At 37.1% G+C, this 22,265-nt stretch overlaps 1 protein-coding gene across 1 annotated transcript in view; it reads left to right on the top strand.

The window, feature by feature from the left end:
• The window catches only part of LOC121657225 (CUB and sushi domain-containing protein 3-like), a 364,605-nt gene that overhangs the window by 146,358 nt on the left and 195,982 nt on the right, over window positions 1–22,265 (top strand). Inside the window, exon 4 of the mRNA XM_042012632.1 lies at window positions 11,062–11,259. Coding sequence (XP_041868566.1) covers window positions 11,062–11,259 — 198 coding nt within the window. The remainder of the gene's footprint in view (window positions 1–11,061; window positions 11,260–22,265) is intronic.

Genomic DNA, 22,265 nt, shown 5'->3' with positions numbered 1-22,265 from the left:
ACCATCTCACCCCTGAGGTAGTCTTGAACACATCTATTACCTTAAGGGAAAGTGGTTTGTGGGTGTGGGTGTATATGTGTGTGTGATTTTCTGTGCTGTGCAATAAACCCAAAGAGACATTGGTGGTCTGCAGCTGTGAGTCTATAATGTTTGATCTCCTCTAGAAGCTACAGTCATTAACAACACAGTGTATTAACTGATCTTCACAGCTGCCGGATGATCTAAAGCTTTGAAAAGCTATTACTCTATTTGGGAGCTCTCAGTTTTTCCCATTTTAATGCTCCTTCAATGTATCGCTGTCTCATTCTGACTTGCACACCTTCTGCTGCCACTTAGTCCCTTTCCATCCATTAAAGTTTTCATAATTAATCTTGATTACTTATGATTACCAAACGGCTACTAATCAAAAGTGGTTTCTAAGGGGAGGTGTCAGAGTAATTTGGGCTTGTGTGCATATGTATGTATGAATTAAAGTTGAAGGTCATTATTGTCCTTGACTCCATATAATGGCTTATAAATGACAAAACAAACTGACATGTGTACTTTGTTTGAGGAATGATCTGGAAGGTTCTTGAGAAAGTTTTTCTTCAAGGAAGATTCAAAATTGCTGCACAAGGAAACAGAAACAGTTCCCCTTTAACTGTTGTTGACAGAGTTAAACATAAAGGGGAAAATGTGGTTGATAAATGCAAGGTTTGGCAAATATTTACCTATGCATTTATTCTGTCTTTGGGCAACTTTAACACAAGAAGTTATGGGTATTTTAAATGCTCTTGTGTAGATCACTTGAATTTCCCTCGGGATCAATAAAGTATCTATCTATCTATCTAGATTTAATTAAACATATAAGTAGGAGCCTTTCATTGCAAAATGAATGCAGCGATTAATATATTTTAGTCAGCAACAAGATATTAATTTGACTGTGATCACCGAACACAATAGAGGAATTAAGAATGCCAATTTCAAGCAAAGTAAAGCAAAAAGAGCTCAAGGTATTTAAAATAAAAAACTATATAGCCAAAAGAAACCCTCTTATAAATTGAGGCTTATATTGAAAACAGGCTTTGATTTGCTAGAGCACCATGACAATTCTACTGATCATGTGATCTAATGAGGTCAGATTCGCTGTGTTCCAAAGTGATGGGTTTATCGGGGAATAAAGTGCAGCTGATGAGGCAAGGCAGGTTCATTTGTATAGCACATTTAATGTACAGGACAATTCAAAGTGCTGCACCCATCATGCCTACTGTCTGACATCATTAATGTCTGGGTTTGCTGCACTTTGTCAGGTGTAGCTTTAGCAATGTCATGTGTCCAAAAACAGGCCAGCTGACTGCCATCAGTTTATTTTGTCCTCACTAATTGCATGAATATATTACAAGATGGTAATCACAGGATTCAGTGGGTTTAAATTCATTTTCACACACGGACTTAGATGCTAACCCCACTGTGCTGGTGAAGACTTTATGCTGTAGTTGGACTCATCATTACAAGTTCTGAGTGAAAAATGAATGTGATCTTAGGTAGAAAAAAGTTGGAATCCAGGTTAAAGGTTGCTTAACTAAATATTGGTGACTTTTTCGTTCTGTCTTGTTTTCCCTGACAGTGTATTTTTAATTGCCAAGTTCTGCTTAAGCAAACCCTGCATTACCAACTTATCTGCGCAAATTAGTGACAAAACATAAACATGGATGTCCTGAGTAAAGTTTCATGTGATGCTTATGGTAAAACAAAAAAGGAAGAAAATGCTTTTATAGGTTCTACACACACACACACACACACACACTCACAATTTTCTTTCAATCTTATTTTAGATTTAACCTTTTATTGAGGTACTGCATATCGAAATTATGACCAAATTCAGCTCTGGCCTTGCCTCAGAGGAGCCAATTAGGCAGCTAATGGGTAGTGGTATTATAATTAAAACACATGAATTGTGCCATCATTATCACATTTCCAGTTTACCAGATTCACTGTTGTGTCTGTACTTAGGAACTCTGAGTGTTAAGTGCTCATGTAATCTCAACTGAAGTGGATGATTGGTGCAGCCGTGGGACTCTGAAAAGACAGCCACCTAAATGCTTCCCCTGTTGTAATCTGTAGAGGTGGAACATGGCTATTACCCTTACACAAATACTGCAGAGGCCACTGTTTTTAGGTACTTGGGTCTTAACCACTTTTTTTGCCAAGATGTTTAAAATAATTTGCAATGCTAATCTTGGAGTTCTTCTCCTTATATTATCTTTTGGTAGATAACATTACAAAAATGATCAAAATTACCATTCACATTTTGCCACGGTTTAAACTGGAGTAGACGTGGTTCTTTATATAGTCTCTTGAGATCAAGTAGAAGCCATTCAGTCTTATTAAATGTGCTTCCGTCACGAGGACCATTTTCTCTGAGCTGTAACCCATTATTAGTTATTAATTTAAAAATACTTTGGGCCTGAATACCAATCAGGAAAAAAAATGTTTAAAGTACTGTGTTGCTGGTGCTTTTTCCATGCTTCGCTGCAGGGAGTTGGGGACTGGGGACTCAAAAGATCTGTCTGTAGTACAGTCAGTCATCCTATCCCCAGCTGTTCCTCTTACTGGACTAAGGATGGTGATGGTTAGAGGAAGCCTGAGCTCCGTGAGCTTGTTTTATTACTTGCGTTATCTTGCCTGCCCAGTTGCTCTTGTTCGTATTGATATCCATGTAGAGCCAGTGTTCATAAACAACGCCCTCATCGACAGTGATTGGGGAATTGTGCTCTGCTCCTATTTTAGGAAGCAGCGACCACTTATGAACTCTCCTTCCCCTTTCCATCTATCTGTCAAATGCTTTAAATATATAGTGAACTATATTGCACCTGACTTAAAAATGTAATATAGATCCCTGTTTTTCACCTGCACAAATGAGCTTCGGTGCCATGTGACCACACAGAGAAGAAAAATCCTTCTTCCCTCCTCTCTGTTTCAGTTTTTTTATGTTCAGTGTCTGCTCAAAGTAATCCTTAATAGGCTTTTCAGCAGAATTTTACATTTTACGCTATAAATGCATATTCAGAGAAAGGTGTCACTATTTCCAAATGGTAGATATCTCATCTTGGCATTAATCTTTTCATATTATAACTAACACAGTCATGCAGAATAATTCCATATTATCCTACTGTTTTTGTGACTGTCGAGCTGTCATAGTTAGAATTTGTAGAGATAGCTTAAATCCTACTATGACAGCTGCTTGACAGCTCAGCAGTAACTTTTAAATAATAGAAAAAAAATCCTCCATCGTCAATGCTGAGGATATAGTGTTCCGTTCTAGTTTAGTGAAATGGGCACAAACATGCTTTCAGCCAACTGAAAACATCTGAGTGTTCGCAAAGCATCCGTGTAATGAGTTAAACCACTGAGAGGCTTTAAGTTTTGTTGGGTATTTTGTCATCTAGTATACGTTGACATGTTTCCCGGTGATAAAGCTTCCAACTCTCATCCTTTAAAAACATAAAGCAGCTTTTCTGTAAAGTCATTTCACTATTGTTAAACTTTTTGTTGGATCTAGGAGCAGAGACCAAGGCAGGAAGGAGAGTTTTATTCCCAGTATCTATTGACAGGTTTGTGGGATGTCTGGATGGGATGACTTGGAGTCAGTCAGTTAATAAAACAAGATCTGATTTAAAAAAACAAAACAAAACTGTCTGGAAGGTAGCCCTACACCAATGATCAAGTAAGGAGCAATTTGGAGACCAGTGAAAATATGCTGCCAATTTAATAAAAAGATGAGTTTCAGGAGACACATCCACTGCTCACACTTGGATTGTTTTCACATCTACTAGTACACTGAGTCGTTATGATTATGGACTCGCTTCAGTTGGGGATTGCAATATTCAGCCCCTCTGAGTTTACTTTCAAACTGCATCTAGTCAAGCGAACCAAACCTATTCTCCCCTTCGCCTGAGGGAGAGCTACATCAAGTTTTACTTAAGAGAAAGATGACAAGCGAGACAGAAAACTCGCCCATCTGTTGGTTAATGCAACTTCTGTTTCCACCCTGTGACGTTTCTCTCATAGTGGTTGGACCTGGTTTTGTTTTCCTTTTCCTCGTTCCGCTTTCTTTTGCAGGGATTGGTGGGTTGAATCAATTAGGCTGATTGGGAGCATCTGGCCAGCTCTCCAGACAATCCTTAAATGCCAGTTGATAGAGTTTGTTGGCTTTCCTTCCCTTAGCTGCTGGCACTATATTTTGTTTAGTTGGCCATGGGCCGTAGTAGTTTTAGTTGTACACTTTCATCACTGCATGACACTATATGACCTCAACAAACAAACCAGACTTTCTGTGCAAATGAAAGGAGTTTTGGTTAAGAAGGACTGGTGTGAATGCACCCTTAAAGAGGATCAGTCAAGAGATCAACCACAGCCAATAGTCACTCTGTAACTGGTCGTAGCTCAGGAAACCATGTTTTAATTTGTTTAGACAACAAAATCTGTTGTGGCAGTTTGAAATTGCTAACATTTATTGTTTTGTGCTTTTAAACTTTAAGCAATTTATCTGGATGCATTGAATAACAACACAATGTTAAAGGTTCTGTTAATGTACAGGGCTTCTCCATAACACAGGACAACCAATCAGAGAAGTGTTTCTCACTGACAGTTTAGATGCTGATTATCAAAAAAAAGTTTTGATGGGACCTGACAGTGCCAACAGTGTGAAACACATTTAAAAAAGCAAGGGGGGGGCAGATGTTCACTGAAGTTGCCGACATTCTTGGCAGCCAACCATCAGTTCAGTCTGTCACAGTCATGCAAGGTTGGAAACAGTGTGTAGATTTTAGTTCCAGGCAAGGAAAAGGGAGTCACTAACAGGATATCATTTGATAGACATGTGGATTTGTTACACATTTAGACATGATTCTGGACTTTATTCACCTTATAATTTTTAAGCAGATTTTAGTTGTTTTTTTTTTTTTTTATATATACTGCAAGAAATAATAGGACTCCAGTATCAAGCTAGTTAAATCTAAAAGAAATATGGTAGTGCAGCGTAATTACTTTTAGTATTTCTCTTTTTTAAATCACCCTCCTCTTTCTGATTGTTGCATAATATTCAAGAAAATACCTTAAATAAGTCACTCCCCCCACCAGTTTACCTCTAATTCCAAATGACATTTTCTGCAGTGACTCCAGAGGCTTCTCACTCAGTGAGAAATGATAATCCATTACTGCAAACAGGAAGCTGCCAATCTCGTTTTGCCAAGCAGCATGAGAATGATAATGTCAGGCTGAAAACACTTTTTACACATTTCATGTGAACATATCTTGAATCACTGTGAGCTGAAATGAAACGATGTGATGTTTTTAACTTTCACTATCTGCTTGTCTGACTTCAATATCACCTACTCCATAAATTAACTTAGTGTGTATCAAAGTCCAAACAGCTTATACTTATGTTCTATATAAATATGATGAGAAATGAATAATTCCTCTGTCTTAGAACTGCTTATGACAGAAATTTTTATATAGCCAATACATAAACAGAGAATATTTTTACAGAAAATCTAACACCCATGTGACTGTCAGGATTGTCGAAATATTCAGTACAGAAGCTAAGAGATTTAAAATCACAACAACCCAGAGTGGAGAAAATCTCATTTTCTCTTCCAGACAGACTTTTGAGGGATCCAAAGCCATCTTAGAGATTTTATATCCCCATTCTGGATCTCCTGCAAGGCTTCCTCCCGGTGGGACATGCCCAAAACACCTCCCCTGGGAGACTAGAGGCTTCCTGACAAGATGCCAGAACTACCTTAGCTGACTCTTTTTAATGCAGAGGAGCAGTAACTCTGCTCTGAGTTTACCTCGGATGACCAAGCTCTTCACTCTATCCCCCAGGTTAAGGCCAGGAACCCACTGAAAAAGAGTAATTTATTACACATTTATTGATGACCTAATTCTTTTGTTCATTTCCCACATTTCATGATGAAAGGTGATGGTTAAAACATAGATAAACTGTTAAATCAACAGCTTCCCCCTATGGCTCAGGTCTTTTTTCACCACAAAAGATTGTAAAGTAAGCCCCAATCCAACTCCCAGTCTTCTGCTCCCTTCATCCCCTACTTATAAAGAGTACAACAGATTCTGTCTCTTCTTTGTAGCACATCTAGTGATGGAGGGAACTGATTTCAACAAGTTGAAGTCCCTTGAACAGCTTTTGGGTTGCAGTGCTGTTGTCTTGTTGTATTAGTTGTTATCGGCTTAGGATCCATTCTTTATCAACTTCCTTTTTGTATATTTTTATGTATATTCTTGAATTGCAATGTGTGAAGTCATCATTCTAAAGTCACTGTGAAATTGCTTCCATATTTTTGTATATGGCATTTCCAGGGAGAGGCCAGCTGACCACAAAAATGATTTACAACTTAAAGCATAAAATGTCATTAACTTACTCAACTAAAAGAAAAAAATATGACCCAAGTCCTTCAGAAGTCCATAAAAAAACTTGGTTAAAGTCTTAAATAAATCAAACTGACAGGCAAGTTGACAGCAAGTGAAGCTTTTATGAATCTAAGAGCCCCACATTACATGCCTGTTTGTTACAATAGTCAAGCCTGTTCCATTAAAATCCATGTGAACCTTCTATGTTTATGTGACATGTCTTTGAATGAATTTCCAAACACCTTTTGTTTTCTAGGTTCAGTCACAGGAAATTCATATAAATGGTTTCTGTTAACGTTTACTGTGCTGTGTATTCAAGCATTTCAGCATCTATTCTGTTCATGTATAAAACTCTGCTCATCTTTTATAAAAGTTACTGCTGACTGGAGTATAACACCTCCAGACTCAATGAATCATACTTCTCCTTCTATGCTTTTTTCCTTTTTTTTGTCTGTCTTCACTGTCCTTCACTCCCCCTCTCCATTCTTACAGCCTGCCATGTCATCTGTCTCACTAAAAACTCTGAAAGCAAGGCAGCTTTCTTTCCTTCTCTTCTTTTATTATCATCTTTTTTTTTTTTTTTTTACTTTCACAATTCACTCACTTCTTAGTTCTTTTTCTCCCATCTCACATCTTTCTCGTTCTCTTGCGCTTCTGCCTGGACTTGGCTTTAATTGCTTATCTAGGGAGAAATAAAAGACAGGTAAATAGTTATGTGTGAGAGGGTGTGTGATAGAAAGAGTAGCTGTAGTGTCTTCTCTGCATGCAACCCTTTTTGTGGCCTTATATGTGTGTGTGTGTGTGTGAGTGACAAATGCAGATAGTTCTACAGATGGCCCATAAAAGCAGCAGCTTGTAATGAAGCAACTGAGACTGAAATCATGGTTATGGTAAACTGGGGAAGGAGGGAGATGGGGAAAGAGCAGTAGAGGTAGGTAGATGGATAGAGAGAGAGCATAATAAGTTAAAGAGGAAGTGTGGGTATGGGAATATAAATAAGAAAAGGCTCACCACAATAAACTATGGAAAGTAGTGCAGTGTAGCTGCTGGATACTGAATAAAGTAGTGTAATGAAACTGTGATGTTCACAATAAACTAGACAAATGAAGGAAGGATTCAGGGGATGGACAGAAAGGTTAATATCGTGGGATGGATAAAGCTGGAGGGAGATGAATAGAAGGTCATGAAGTTTTCGCTGCAGGAGAAAGTGTGGAGTGGAGGGAATGGACAATATGAAAGGATTACCCGCTATACACCAATATTTTGCCTGGTATGAAAGTTTTTAAAACATGGATATACTTGTTAAAACCAGGTGAGTAATTCCATTCTCATTTCAGCTATTAGCATGACATACCCTCAGGAATATTGGTCAGAGGGCCGATCTGGCAGAGAGCTGCAAAGGGAATATGGGATCAGTGTCACCAGTTCTCATAGAAAAACAAATGGGTTATACTTTATGATGTGGTAAATAAAGTAACACTCCTGAACGTTGGCAGATTTTCACACTTTGGTTCTCCCTGGTGAATGCTAATATAACATCCGTCTTGTGTCCTGTCTCTTCTCCGAGCTCTTTCTAGTAAGATCTTGTCTAACCTGTTGCTCTGTCAATTTCCCTCTTTCTTTTCCTCGCTTCCTCCAATAATGACCTCCCGGGTTTCTTTGTTGAATCAGGCAGTGTGTTGATATCCGGTTGCTGGTGTGTGACATGGTGCCATAAAGCAAAACACACGTGTCACATGATGCTCCAGTCTGGAACACAGAGCTGTAAAGCAAGGAATCTCAGCCGCAGTAATGAACCATTAAACAAGTCTGAGGCATAGAGTTTTAAGGTTGGAAACTTATGTAGTATTGATTTAACCCTTTAACATCCTGCTCTACTGTTTGTTGGAGCAAAATTTTTTTGTGACTGTAATAAATCTTATTAAAAATTGTGAAATAAACTTGCCGTTTCAGAATAAAGACAAAGGCCATATTTTAGAGAGTATTATTGGTTTTAGTCTTTTAGGAAAGGAGTTAAAGTTAATAAAGGATTTGGGCAAATGACACAGTAAATATGGACAAACTGTTTATTATTAGACAAGAGATAAAAGCCAATGAATCACTGGTTGTTGCACCCTTTACCACTAATGTGAAAGTGTGTGTCGGTGAAAGTAAATGTGTGCCTGATAGGACACACTGAACAACAGCCATCTTGACACTGAGTACAGGCTGCGCTGACTTGTTAAATCGATAGGCCAACAGGTCACAACACTAGGCCAACCTCACATCCAATCACCATACAGCACAGGGGGTCGCCACAGTGATGGATGGCCTCGGTTGTGTGTGTATGTGGATGTGAATACACACATGTGCTGGTGTCCAAGTGTATCTTGTCAGTGTGTGTTTCTCTGTCACTGTGTGTGGAGATAAGCAGGATGGCATTTGGATGGATTTCTGAGGGTCTTTAGCAAAATAGTTTTCCTCTCTGTGTTTTGCTTTTTAATGCCTCCTGAGCACAAAAACAAATATGTCCTCAAAGAAAACACATTTTGCACATAAAGGGTGCATGAGTGTTTTGTCCTTTACTGACACTTATAAAGTTTAAGAACTAATTCCATTCTTGTTATAACAAGTTAATGGATGATGTGTCATTAGAGAAAGAAAAATGTAGTAAATTAAACTTAAAGCAAATCAAAAAGGAAAAAAAAAAAAAAACCTAAATGCACTCTGGCTGTATATAAGCAACACCATGTCTGCAGTAGAAAAGAGAGGGACAGAAGTGTAACTGAAAAAGGTATGAAAATTAAGTAATTTAATAAATGTTACAATCAACCAAGAAATTTGAGAATTACTGAATTGGTTCATTTACTGACATCAACTCTTCCCTACATAGAGTCTACTTTGTAAAAGATAATTAAACATTTTTTTTCTGTTTGCCTGGAAATGATTCCCCCGTAACTGTATTCCAGCTTTTTATTTAAGCATTATCATACATATTTCATTGATTTTCAGTTTGTAGTGTAATTTTGAGTAGAGCTACAGCTGTAGTTCTATCTCTCATTTGGAAGCAAACTGAGCATAAACTGCCACTGTTTGTTTCATTGGTCTTTCTTTCCTTAACTTTCTCCCTTCTTACCTTAGTCACTCTCCTTGTCCAAGTAGTTTGATAGTTCTATCTATCATGTTAGGCATCCTCAGCCTGCCTCTGCTCTCTCATCCCCACCCTAACCTTTCAGTGTCTCTGCATTCTTTCCTCCCCCTCACCTCTTTCTGGTTCCTGCCCAGCCCCCCCTTCCAACCCTGTATCTGTCTGAACAGTTTCATAGTTGTATCAATCAAGTTCAAACTATAAGACTAGAGTTGGTCCCTGTGCTCCCATCTACTTCCTGGTTTATGGCTTGTAATACCTCTTCTCTCCCTTGCTTTGTGCCTCTTTCCCTCTTCTGTTTGCGTGTCTGTGTCTGTTTATATGCATGCAATTGTGTATATGTCTTTGGCACGACACTTCAAATGCATCTAGAGGGAAGAATGTGATCAACACTTTCATATTGCCTCCCCTCCTCTGAGGCTTTTTCTTTGTAGTCTGTTTTTGATTGCGATCAAATGTCTGTTTATAGGCACCAAGCTGGCAGTATATAATATAAACTGTGGGCTTAAGCTATATATATAGTATAAACTTGGGGCAAAATGTCAGAACAGGCTGTAATGATGTGTTAATAGACCAGTACCAGCACATTAGTGAACTTCTGTGAACTCCCTCTAGCACTTTAAAAAAAAGTAAGAACAAGAGTGTTGGATCTTTTTTTTTTTGATGCATAAATAATAATAAAAAAATACATTTGCTTGATATAGGTTTGGCAAACATGTGCTCTCCTCTAATACCAGTGAAGTTATGTTGATGTGCTAATATTAATTTCATCTTACTTTAATCCATCTCAGTCTCTGTGCACCCAGGTGATAATATGTTAAGGTTAAACATGCACATCTTTCTAATAACAACCAGAAAATGTTCATCCAAGCCACAAAATAAGAAGTATGAATGCACATATTAAGAATGCCCACTCTTAGACCAGCAAACACAAAGGACGAAATTTAGTAGATGCACTGGGATTCAGGTGTGACTCTTTGACTAGGGCAAAGGGTCTACATGGCTCATGGCTCATGTACTTAGCAGAGTCTTGCTTTGGACACAAGGGAGGGCAAAAAAGGCTATGTGAGTAGGTATTGAAACTGCATCTTCCTAATGCAAATAACTTGCTGTTGTGCCCAAACTGTCTTTAGATGTGCTGGGATCATGCAGACTTAAGCTGGAACATGGAGAATGTAGCATTAGCAGCACATATGCTCCATCATTTTATGCATTGCATATAGGTTCAGGTCACCTAAATTTTTCAAGCACTCAGACCACAAAGCATATTTGCTGGAGCTATACTGCATCTACATATAAAGAAAAGGAAACTGCAAGCATAAAAAATATGTATGTGCTTGTTCAGATTAGGATGGAAGGGATGAAGGCTGAAAGTTTGTGTGTACACACGACCTAAAGCAAGCAGCCTCACTAAAAAATTGGTGAACACTAGCTGTAATTCTTTGATACCTGAGTAATTCAACAAGTAAAGTGAGAGGAAACATTTTAATAACAGATCTTGTCTGTTTTGTCTTTCTTTGCAGAACTCCACAGTACATCTTGTGGGAACCCCGGTGTGCCACCAAAAGCAGTGCTAAGCGGTGCCGGCCGTTTTGCCGTAGGAGACAGCGTGCGGTACAGCTGCGTCCACGGTTATGTCTTAGATGGCCATGCCACGCTCACATGCATCACCAATGCTGGGAACACGGCCGTCTGGGATTTTCCTGCTCCTATTTGTCGAGGTACAGACTAAGAATCCACGTGTATGTGCATGGCTAGATGTGAAGAGTTTTATTCTAGAGAGCCATTGGAAATTCATTCATCTGCCAAAAATGTAAAAAAAGAAAACAAAATGTGCTCGTGCATATTTGTTTCCAATAGTACCTGCTTTATAGATAATTAGACGACTAAAATATATCACAAAATGTTGAATAACACGTGTTGAATTTTAGAAGAAAACTCTTCATTTATTTTTTGTTTATTTGTCTGTCAGAGAGAGAGGAAGACAGACAGACAGACTTCGTGTGTGTGCATATGTGTGTGTGTGTGTGTGTGGCAGAGGATGAGGCAGGAAATGAAAGAGTTGTTAAATGTTGTGTGTGTGTTTGTGTCTTTTATCCTGCACTAACCAGTCATGTGTGGGAGAGAGGCTAGTGTGCAAAGTGTACAGTATGTTTTTTTTCTTGTTTGAGAAGGATTGTTGTATATCAAACTACACTTCCTGTGCTGAGGAAAGATACAGAGAAATCCCTCATGCAGTAGGTGGACACAAGTCTATTGATTTGTGCAAGTACCTGAGATGTGTGTTGGCATAGTTATATTCAAATTTAAGTGGATTTTTCTTACCAGAATAACAGCAATGTCTAAAATAACATTGAATCTGAAGCCAAGGACTTTTACATATGAATGAACATCCTTTGGCACAGTGGCGAGTAAGCCTATCTGTACAGTGAAAATCTGTATTTCATGGTTTTGCAAAATTTGAAATCCGATGTCTGTTTCAACAGTCTCACACTGCCACGCCAGTAGGTACATTTTATGTTTCCCTGAGCTGAAGAGGGGATCAGTCAGAGTGATGGAGATTGATTCAGCAACAGCAGCTGAGAGTATGATGGAGCCTGTGGCAAAAGAACCAAGAAAGGTCTCTGATGCTCCTGATAAAAATAAACTCAGCATTTGGACTTCTAAACAGAGAAACAATTAACAATAAGGCGAAACATAGGTAACTACTGGCACAGCTTTTATCCAGCTCATTCTCCAGGAAAAGACGTTACTATTATCTTTGTAGAAACCAACAGAGTGTCCAGTGTGCATGTACAAAACCCAAAAATAGGGCTTTTTCTCATGACTGAGTAGCATTTGTCACATTTCTCTAAACGATATGTCCTACACGTTCCTTGGACATCATCCTCTCATACCTCAGGTTTATTGAAATTATAATGGATCAAAAAAAAAAAGTTTATAGTTCCCTAATTAGTGGTAAAGTAAATTTTTATAACTTAACTCATTTCCTTTTTAATAAGGTGACAGAGTTTGAACTCACTTCTGAATTAACTTGGTGCAAGAAACATCCTGGTTCTGGTGGACCGGCTCATGGCTTATGGTATTATCTTTTGCCCACAGCCACAGTAAGGCCATTTGAGCATCTGCCAATGAATGTTGAGTTCCCATCCATGAACTCTCAGTATTGCCACTGACTTTAGTTTAACATCTGGTAAATAAAGCCTCTTTGTTGACAGCAATTAAGTCGGTCCATCTCAGATCTCTTGGCAATTGAATTCACTCCTGTATGTAAAATATTTGACAGTCATGACAAATTCTTGGGTTTTCTTACAGTTTAAATGTTGCATTTCTCCCTCTGTTGGGATCAGTTTGAACTGGTTCAAATGTAGGCATGAAACTAAAAAGAAAAGAGTTCAAGGCCCAAATTTACTACTGCTCTGTGCCTTGTTGCCAACCTGTATTTGGCATTAAAGTGCTACTGTTTGTATTTATTAAAGAGGCACAGTGCTGATTTAGTGCCTGAAAGGCCCGCACAGAGTGATTTTTTTTCAGCCTGCCTCTGCTATTTATCTATTAATGGGAGTTTCTCTTTTAGAGCACAAAATTTAAGGAGGGGATTATTTAATTGAATCAGGCAGAGTGATTTGCCAAGCACAACACAATTCACTGCCAGAAAAAGCACATCTTAAAAATGTGTTTTTAACATTGCTGCTATTTTGGAGGTAAAAGAAGGCAGGTGTTTCATGACACTGACAGAGGAGGAGGAGGAGGGGGAGTATGTGAAGGAAAAAAGTCCTCCGTGAGTTTGAATCTATTTTGAATGCAAGAAGATGTTACCGGAATGACTGCCAGGCCACATTATTACTTTACCAAAAGCCATGCAATACTAGTTGCACCAAAATGTTTTGCACATGTCTACGTTTTAATTTTATGTTTTTATTAACACCATAAATCATATGGTTGGATGCTTTTGTACACATATTTGTCCACACTGTCCCAATGAATTGAGAAAATTGCTTAAAGATCAGCATACATTATAAGTGAATATCTGCATTATCTAAACTTACTACAATTTCCCAGAAGTGGTATGCAAGTTCAGTTAGTGGCTGCTTCTTAATCTAAAAGTTTGTCTTCATTATTGTTGCACTTTAGTATTTAATAGTCTCACAGCCTTCATGTGAAAGTAGGAGTTGATTTATCATAGTCAGCCTAATAAACTGTCTTTTTTCATTAAACTAATTTTTAATATGGGGTTAATACTTATGAGACTTGTTTTGGAACAAGACACAAGCAACGGCTGCCTCTTGATTATCTAAAGTCTTGTTTGTTTGTTACCCAGAACTCATTTGTGCTGGTCTTGGCAGACTGCTTTGGTCCAGATTGAAATGAGCTTGTTGTCTCTGTTTGTGGAAGTTTTAGAACCACACACAAATGCACCCACAGTAATTTGCCCAAATTACTGTCAATTCTTGCTTTTGACATAAAGATGATTTTAAGTTTTCATTAAGCTGCAAAATACAATTATGAACCCCTTACTCTCTACTTATAGTTAAAGCCAATTCTTGATCAAAGACTTTATGCTATTAGGAATAAATTGTGGAATAACCTTTCATTAACATTTCATCTGCTCCTCATTGTTTATATTTGATCTGTTTTCTTTATGTTTTTAATAGTCATCATAAGGAAACAACTGAGCATGCTTTGTTTTCATACCTTAGATATTACTTTGTCCGTGCATTTTTGATGTGTTAATATGATTATATCCATAATTTCTTTGCTTTTAATGATTTATTTATTTTATCTACTTTCTTTGTGTGTTCAAATCAGTCATTCCTTTGTTTTTTTTGCAAAGCTCAATCATAAGTTAAGCTGTCTTTTGGCCGGCATCTCCTCTTGTTTTTAGATTTATTCCATAAATTAATTTGATTTGATATACGTATAATTAATACAACTATATTACATGAATAAACCAAAACTATGAATTTAAAAGTAAAGAGAATGTTTTCATGCTCAACGCAGACATTTTCCATATTTCTCAAATAGGAGGGTGTTTTTCTGTTCATTAAAGATTCATCTTAATGTAAGAGTTTATTTTGATTGCTTTGTATGCTGTGACAAGTTATTATATTACTTTTCGCTGTAGTCGGTGCAACAAACCAAAACCAAACAGGAAAACAACAACATCCTTTTACTACACACCTCTGACAAGCACATGCTCAGCACTCTATGTTCCTGTCTGGTGAACCACACTTAATTACTAGTCTGGTTGATTATTATCACTCAGTTGATAGAGTCCATGGTGCAAATATTACTTACCTCTCATACATTCAGGAAAAAAAATAATAATAATAATTGGATATTTTTATGTAATCAGTGATTACACTCACTTCCTTTCAGTGGCATCTCAGTGTATCAGATAAGAAAAAAATATCTTTTTTTTATTCCGTTTTAATGGAAATGTGTATGTTGATGTAGGACTCTATTCGGTCTTGTAACATAATAAAATACAAATTGCTGTATTAAGTTAAATTGTATCCCAAATATCTCTGTCACAGCTAAACCTGAGATGCTTTTATTCTGCCTGCCAGCATTAATAAATAAAAGTATTATCCACATTTTTATTTAGTGCCTGATGTATTTTCATTAACCGTATTTATCTTTCTCCTCTTACCCTTTGTACATTAAGGCCGTATCAAAATAAATCATACTAAATTAATATAACTGCTCTTTAAATGATCTGTGGGCTTTGGTTTAGGTTTGTGTAGTCCTGTCATGTTTACTTCTATTTTCCTGTTTTATTTTTGTAGTTCCTTTCCTTGTGCAGTCTGTTTTATTTTCTCTGCTGTCCACATACAACAGCTGAAACAATAATTTTGAAGACCTGTGCAAGGGTCAAATCATGAAACTAATATCTTCATTTTCCATCATTCATCATCATCATCTTCATTTTATGTCACTCTAACTGCAGTTACTACGAAGTGGCCTGAACCATTACAGTCAGAAATCATGAATTAATTACAGGACTGAACATTTGCTTTTCCTCCTAAATGCATTCTGGTTGTAGATCTGTTGGACAACTTGGAGTCTAGAACTTACAGTCTCTTCATCCAGCAAAGTAACACCTTTAACACTGGAGAAGGCACTTCTAACATCACCATCCTCTCTTTAGAATCAATTTAGAAATAACAGCACTGTCTTTGGAGGATGATAACTTTATCCTAAATGCGATTTTTAGTTTTGTAATTATTTTATAAACAAGATAAGATTGTTAACAAAAGGGAAGAAATACCACTAGCCTCTTAAAAATAGGACAAGTAAATGCTCATAATCACTGAAAGCACATACTATATAAATTGAATGAAGCTTCATAACATCTACTATATGTAGATTTTGTGTAGGCTGCAATTATTTGGGAGACTCAAAAGGAATGAGAAATATAAGCAGGACAAGCCTGATCAAGTATTTCAAAACACTTTTGTAGTTTCTACGATGATGAGGTGGCTCCATTGTGTGGTGAACTTCTCTCTGGTTTGGACCCTCTCTTGAAGCAGGCGATGTGGAAAAATAGTTGAGAGGTAAAAAGAGCTCTGGACACCAACTTGATGTATTATAAAAAAGATGGTTTTATTACAAAAAGTGACATCTTAAACAGATCTGCAGAATCTGTGAGGTCTCTAAAGCCAATTTTGAGAATCTCGTCTGACCATAGTATCAACTTTTTATTTGCTCTTACAAACAACATTCCTAAGCTGACATCTGAAACCACTCCTAAGACTTGCATATGAAAACATGTAACGCTATATGTAGACCCCTACTAGGAACCTATAACCCTGTCCATACATGGAGTCTAAAATTCACTGACTCTTAGCAAATGGCATGCAGTCTGCTTACAGCTGCAACCAAATATAGTTATAACCTTTGCATTGTTAAGGAATTCTAATTATAAACCTATGAAATGCTGAAGATCAGACACTCCACTGTTCAGACTAGGTTTCATGATTGGACACATGGGTATTGATTTAATACTGGTTAAAGCTGCATGAAAACACAACAGAAGTGATGGGAAAGGTGTGAACATTAGCTGATGGTTACTGGTTCAGATAACAAACCAAACAAATGCTGAGCTGCATTAAATCAGTTAAAATATCACCAAAAAAAAAAAGATTGTGCACATAACATAAGACAAGTAGAGCACCTAAACATATATTTATTTTGAGCAGACTTCACGAACTTTAACATCTTAGTCACATTAATCAAATAAGTCTTTCCAAGCAGTGAAAAAAGCAAAGACATGTGACAGCTAACACTGTTATAGAATCAAAACTCAAATTAGTCTGTATAACCAAAGTCACACACCACACCAGTGAGAAGAAATTTAACTTTGGAGAAAACAGCATGATCTTTCGCTAACCTTGATTACATTCTTCAGTCCAACCTTCTTGTGTACAACAAAACCCAACAAAAGATATCAAATGCATCCAAAAATGTGCTCAAGTGTTTTCCAATACAGCCCACCGTCCAGTAAACTGTAATTTTGATCAAGGAGAAGAAGCAAGGCAGGAGAGGAGGGGAGTGAAAAGGAAGCGAGGCAAATAGCAAGTTGTCAGTGCTGGATTAGCAATGTTTCTGTCATTCTGTCAGTAAGGCTAAGAGTAGCTAAGCTACTAATATGTTTACACCAACTCAGAAACCCACATGCACAGATATTCACACCCATTTTCTCTTACACATCACACACACATGTTAAAAATAAAAAAAGAAACACCCACACAAAATTTAAACACAAACACACATCAACACAGAGCGGTGTACTGTTACTGCTTGTGTGTATGTGTGGTGACACCTAGGGACATTCATACTAGCTGTAATAGCTTTCTATCAATTATTCAGTCATGCAATCAAATGACTGGAGATGCGGTGCTTTTAGCACTGGCACTGGAAATGTGCTCTCTCGCTCTCTCTCTCTGTTTTCCTCTGTGAATGCATGTGTCGTTAATCTTGTCCCTTTACATTACACGCTGTGCTTTAATTATCATGCATTAATCATGAATAGAATATTTAGAATTTAATCCTCACTTCAAATAAGAATCTGCTTTCAGTTCACATTTATTTGTCACGTTTATGACTAAAGAACGTTAAAGATGAACTCTAATTTTGCTCCAAAACTGAGCAACAGAATGTCGGCGATAAGTGGACGTTCACAGCTGCAAAATCACAGCTCATTCTCCGTGTGAAAGAAATGATGCCCGTGTTTGTTTTTCAGTCCCTCTATCCAGGGGGATTGGGAATTTTAATCACCCATAAGTGTAAGTTTGAATGTTTGGTTTCATCTCTCTGCCTCAAAATTGGAGCTGATGTGACTCAGAGTGCAGAAATATAAAAGAAAAAAAAGCCTGCTGTGCATGAGGCAAAATAATGAAACTTAATTCCATTATCATTTTATTTCTTTTTGTACCATAGAGATGCTTTAGAGTTAACACCATGGTTTAAAAAATTATACATTAGATTATAATTGTGCCCCTTTATTTCTTCTATTTACATGACTGAAACAGTTTTTTGTGGAATTACCAAAAAGTATTGGTCAGCCCAGCTTGGTAAATACATTTATGATGTTGATCCAGCAGTGGATCAGAGTTTTTTTAAGCCTCTGTGAGAGATAATTCCTCAGTAGGATGGGTAATGTCATGGCAGAGTTACCATGGTTTTGAAATAGCTGTCCACTAAATAGGTGTTTGTACCGGCGATTTATTTGCTGCCGTTTTCTGGTACACATTTTGCTAAAATGCTACAACCTTGAACGTGACAACAAGTACAGTTAAAACAAACTATGTTACATTTAAATGCCCGTTGCTGCATGGGTATTCTGTGTTTCGAAACATCGACTAAAAGAGTCATCCTTGAAATTTCACTATATAAAGGACATAAGTCCCATGAGGGGTCTTTGACATTGAAACTGTCTTTCAGTGAGATTTGATGATGTTTCACTCTAGAAACAATAAGGATCTTTGATTCTGAGTAGCATCTACAATCTTAGATTACATAATAGCGTATGAATTTTTTCTTTATTTTTCCACATGATTTTCTATTGTTCGGTACCACACAACTGAGTCATTTATTAGTCTGCTTCCACTAGGATACTACAGTTAAAACAACCATTACTATATGGTGACATGGAAACACTACAAATATCTGACTGGTTGGAAATAATCATCACCTGTACAGAACAACAAAATCTTTACAGCCACACACACATAACAACGCTATTCTTTGTTATGTGATCTTTGAAAGCCCCGCACACAATTTCCAACATAAATTATGGAAATCTCTTTTTTCTCCTCACAGATCACATGCTGTGTACATGACTAATGAATAAATGCATGTTTATGAACCACAACTATGGATTTATAAACCTATTTTTGTTTTTTTTCTCCTTGTTAAATTTGAGCCCAGTAGAGCTCAATAGCTAGGATACTTTTAAACATCTTGAAACCCTTTAAGCTAAAAACCCTTTTACATACGGATATGGATTCAGAGCATTATAGTCTTCACTTATAGGTTGCTTTGGTAAAAAAAAATGTTTAGTGTTGTTAATTATTGTTACTTAAAAACACACTATAAAAGTTGTGTGTCTGTTGCTGAAATGGATGATACTGTCCACGCCAACATGTCAAGATGAGCCATATTGTAGTCTTCATTATTAGTATGTTGTTAACCAAAAAATAATTCACATTGCAAACAAATAGAAAAGACTTTTAAATGCCAGAATCCACTGCAAACCCCAAGTTATGTTATATTTAATTAAAAGATATAATAGAGAAACATACTTTCCAGCAACTGTATAAAAAAAACCATACAAATAACTGTGTATACACTGATCAGCTACAACATTAATGCAAGTGACAGGTGAAGTGTATAACAATGTTCCTCTGAATACGATTCAATGTTATGCTGGGAACCTTGGGTCTTTGCATTCATGCGGGTGCTACTTTGACATGTATTATCTCCAGAAACATGTACCACCTCCAGTAAGAATAGTTAGACTGTGGACCTCTGAATGAATCCATGCATTTATGTATGAGTGTCAGAGTGAGTGGCTCTGCTACATTGGAAAAGATTTATTTACAGTTCAAAAGAATCCTTCAGAATTTAAGGCATCTATGTTTAAACACATATACATTAAGACTCATGGGTCTGTGAGGAATTTTTCTATGAGCTCTCAGAAGACAGGGAAGGTGGGGACTGAATGCCGGGGTGCAGGGTTTCCCAGCAGAATCTTGCATTACAATAAGATGAGCAGTGGTACTCTGTCTGCGGTTTCTAGCTGATTGGTCGCAATATCTCTGTAAGAAGATGATCTACTGCTAGGATGTTGGAATTTAAAGAGAAACTATGATTGACCACATGCATGTTTAGCATGGTATATTTTGAATAACTCTGCAGTAAATATGCAAACAGCAATAGAAAATGGATGAAGAGAGGGCGTTAGAGAGATGAGGAGGAGCCAGAAGGAGAGGAAGCATGGGGTTATTGTTGGTACTGAAAAAGTAATAATGTGCACTGACAAAACACAAAATTAGACTAGCTGAGAAACGGAAATGAAATGAGTGTGTGTGTGTGTGTGTGTGTGGTTGTTTGTGTGTATGGAGCATAACAAGACTTGAGCTGCTGCATGTTTGTGTGTGTTAACAGGAGTTCTCAGATCATTGGTTCAGCTCATAGTACTAATTCTGCTGCAGTCTGATCAAGCACTTGAATTTTCTATCGAAAGAATTAACCGTGCAGGTTTACTGTGTCCTAAACAAAAGCCAGTCGGGTAGAATCTGGTTTTAGTTTATGGCATTTCATGAACCCTACGATGTGTCATAAAAAATGGGAAATTCTTTGTCTTGATATAATGAGTAGCCCTTTTTCATTTTATGAAGCTAGGCAAAAAAATAAATGTATGAAAATTCTCTCAGACCTTGAGGATGATGGACTGATTCATTAACCTACATAAACAAGATGAACAACAAAAGAATCTTAAGAGAAATAAGACAAATGACTAGAATTTCTACTCCAACTGTATACTGTATCGAACACAAAGATACACACAGCTAGAAGTGCATTGTCAGCTACCTATAGGCCCGTGTGTATTTTGCTGCATTGGCTATTATAGCTGAATAAAATACATCCCAAATCGCTCAGGCCATCTTATTTGGGTGACTAAAGCGAATTATTCACTTCACATTCAGCATCAGAGCAGCTTTTTTTTATATCTTCTAGTCATCTACTTGGGGCACAGTGAAAACCTGCTTACAAAATGATTTTACTCTATTAACAACTTATTATCTAGCATCATCATTTCAAAACTTGCCAACACAAAAAAGTATGTTTAACTTGTCTCAAAGTAACCGTTACTAACATCCGTGTCTTTCCTGTTTGTTTCAGCATTTATTAATAAAAGCATTACAGCAGTTTGCAGAAAAAAAATGCATAAAAAACATAAAGAGAAACAAATCATATTAAGACATGATTAACAGGGTGTATAAGAATCATTATGAAGATAAATTCAAAGATACGGTGCAGATTTCATGCGTACATGCATGAGAAATGACTTTTTTTTTTCTAACCTGGATTTAAAAGTGTCAACATTTGGGGAAAGTTTAATCTCCTCTGGCAGTTTGTTCCACTTGTTTGCAGCATAACAGCTAAATGCTGCTTTTCCGTGTTTAGTCTAGACTCTGGTCTGGACTAGCTGACCTGATTCCTTAGATCTAAGAGCTCTGCTAGATTTATATTCTCTGAACATTTCACAGATCTACTCTAAGCCGTGGGGGGATTTGCAAACAATCAGAAGGGTTATAACACCTATTCTGCGACTAGCTGGAAGCCGGTGTAAAGATTTTAAAACTGGTGTGATGTGTTCTCTCTTAGTCTTCATTAAAACTCTAGCATCAGCGGTTTGGATGAGCTGCAGCTGTTTAAATTCTCTTTTTGGGAAAGCAGTTCAACGGCTATTATTCCAGTCTGCTGGAGATGAACGTGCGGTACTGTATCTGCTCATTCATATGTGTAGACACTAGTCATGGTTAATTATTAAATAATGATCCTAGAAACAAGTTTACTTAGGTAACTTTTTTTCTGATTCTCATTGTTCTGTCTGTTATGAACATACGAATCCAAAAGTCTAAGATCTGAGTGTAAAGCTGAATTTAGGAGTAATCAACTGGGAATCAACACCAGCATGCACTGGTGCTGTTAGACACTCCACAAGTTGTAACCAGCCTATTGAAATTTATAAATACTTGACTTACTCTGTCTTCACATGCTAATTTTTAATGGGATTAAAGTTAAAGGATTGGGGAGGAATTAAAGTTAAAGGATTGGGGAGGAATGTCCATGACTGTCTTATTGCTTAGTCTTCATTTGTACTCAAATTGTATACTTTTTTTTTTTTTTTTTTTTTTTGGCTACCTCACAACTCTAATTTGGATTTGCCAATAATAGTCACCCACTTTATGATGCTGGTGTCTTTTGACCTCTTTTGAAAATTTGGCTGTTTTTCTCTTTTAGTAAGTGTTTTAAATTCTAAAGCTGCTTTTCCTAGTGCATTATTAGTCCGCAAGCTTTTGCAGTACTTTTGCAGGGTGGAGTCTTGCATTTTTTTTTTATTTATTTAGCAAATCCTTTATCTGAGCTAGTTCGTTACATCTTTCAATGAGCTCAATATGTTTCCAGCTACTCTGGTTCATGATTTAACAGCAAC

Source organism: Melanotaenia boesemani, chromosome 17 (genome assembly GCF_017639745.1).
Source record: "Melanotaenia boesemani isolate fMelBoe1 chromosome 17, fMelBoe1.pri, whole genome shotgun sequence".
Classification (NCBI taxonomy): Eukaryota; Metazoa; Chordata; class Actinopteri; order Atheriniformes; family Melanotaeniidae; genus Melanotaenia; species Melanotaenia boesemani.
Note: the sequence above shows the minus strand (reverse complement) of the source record. Positions and strands in the feature narration are given on the sequence as shown.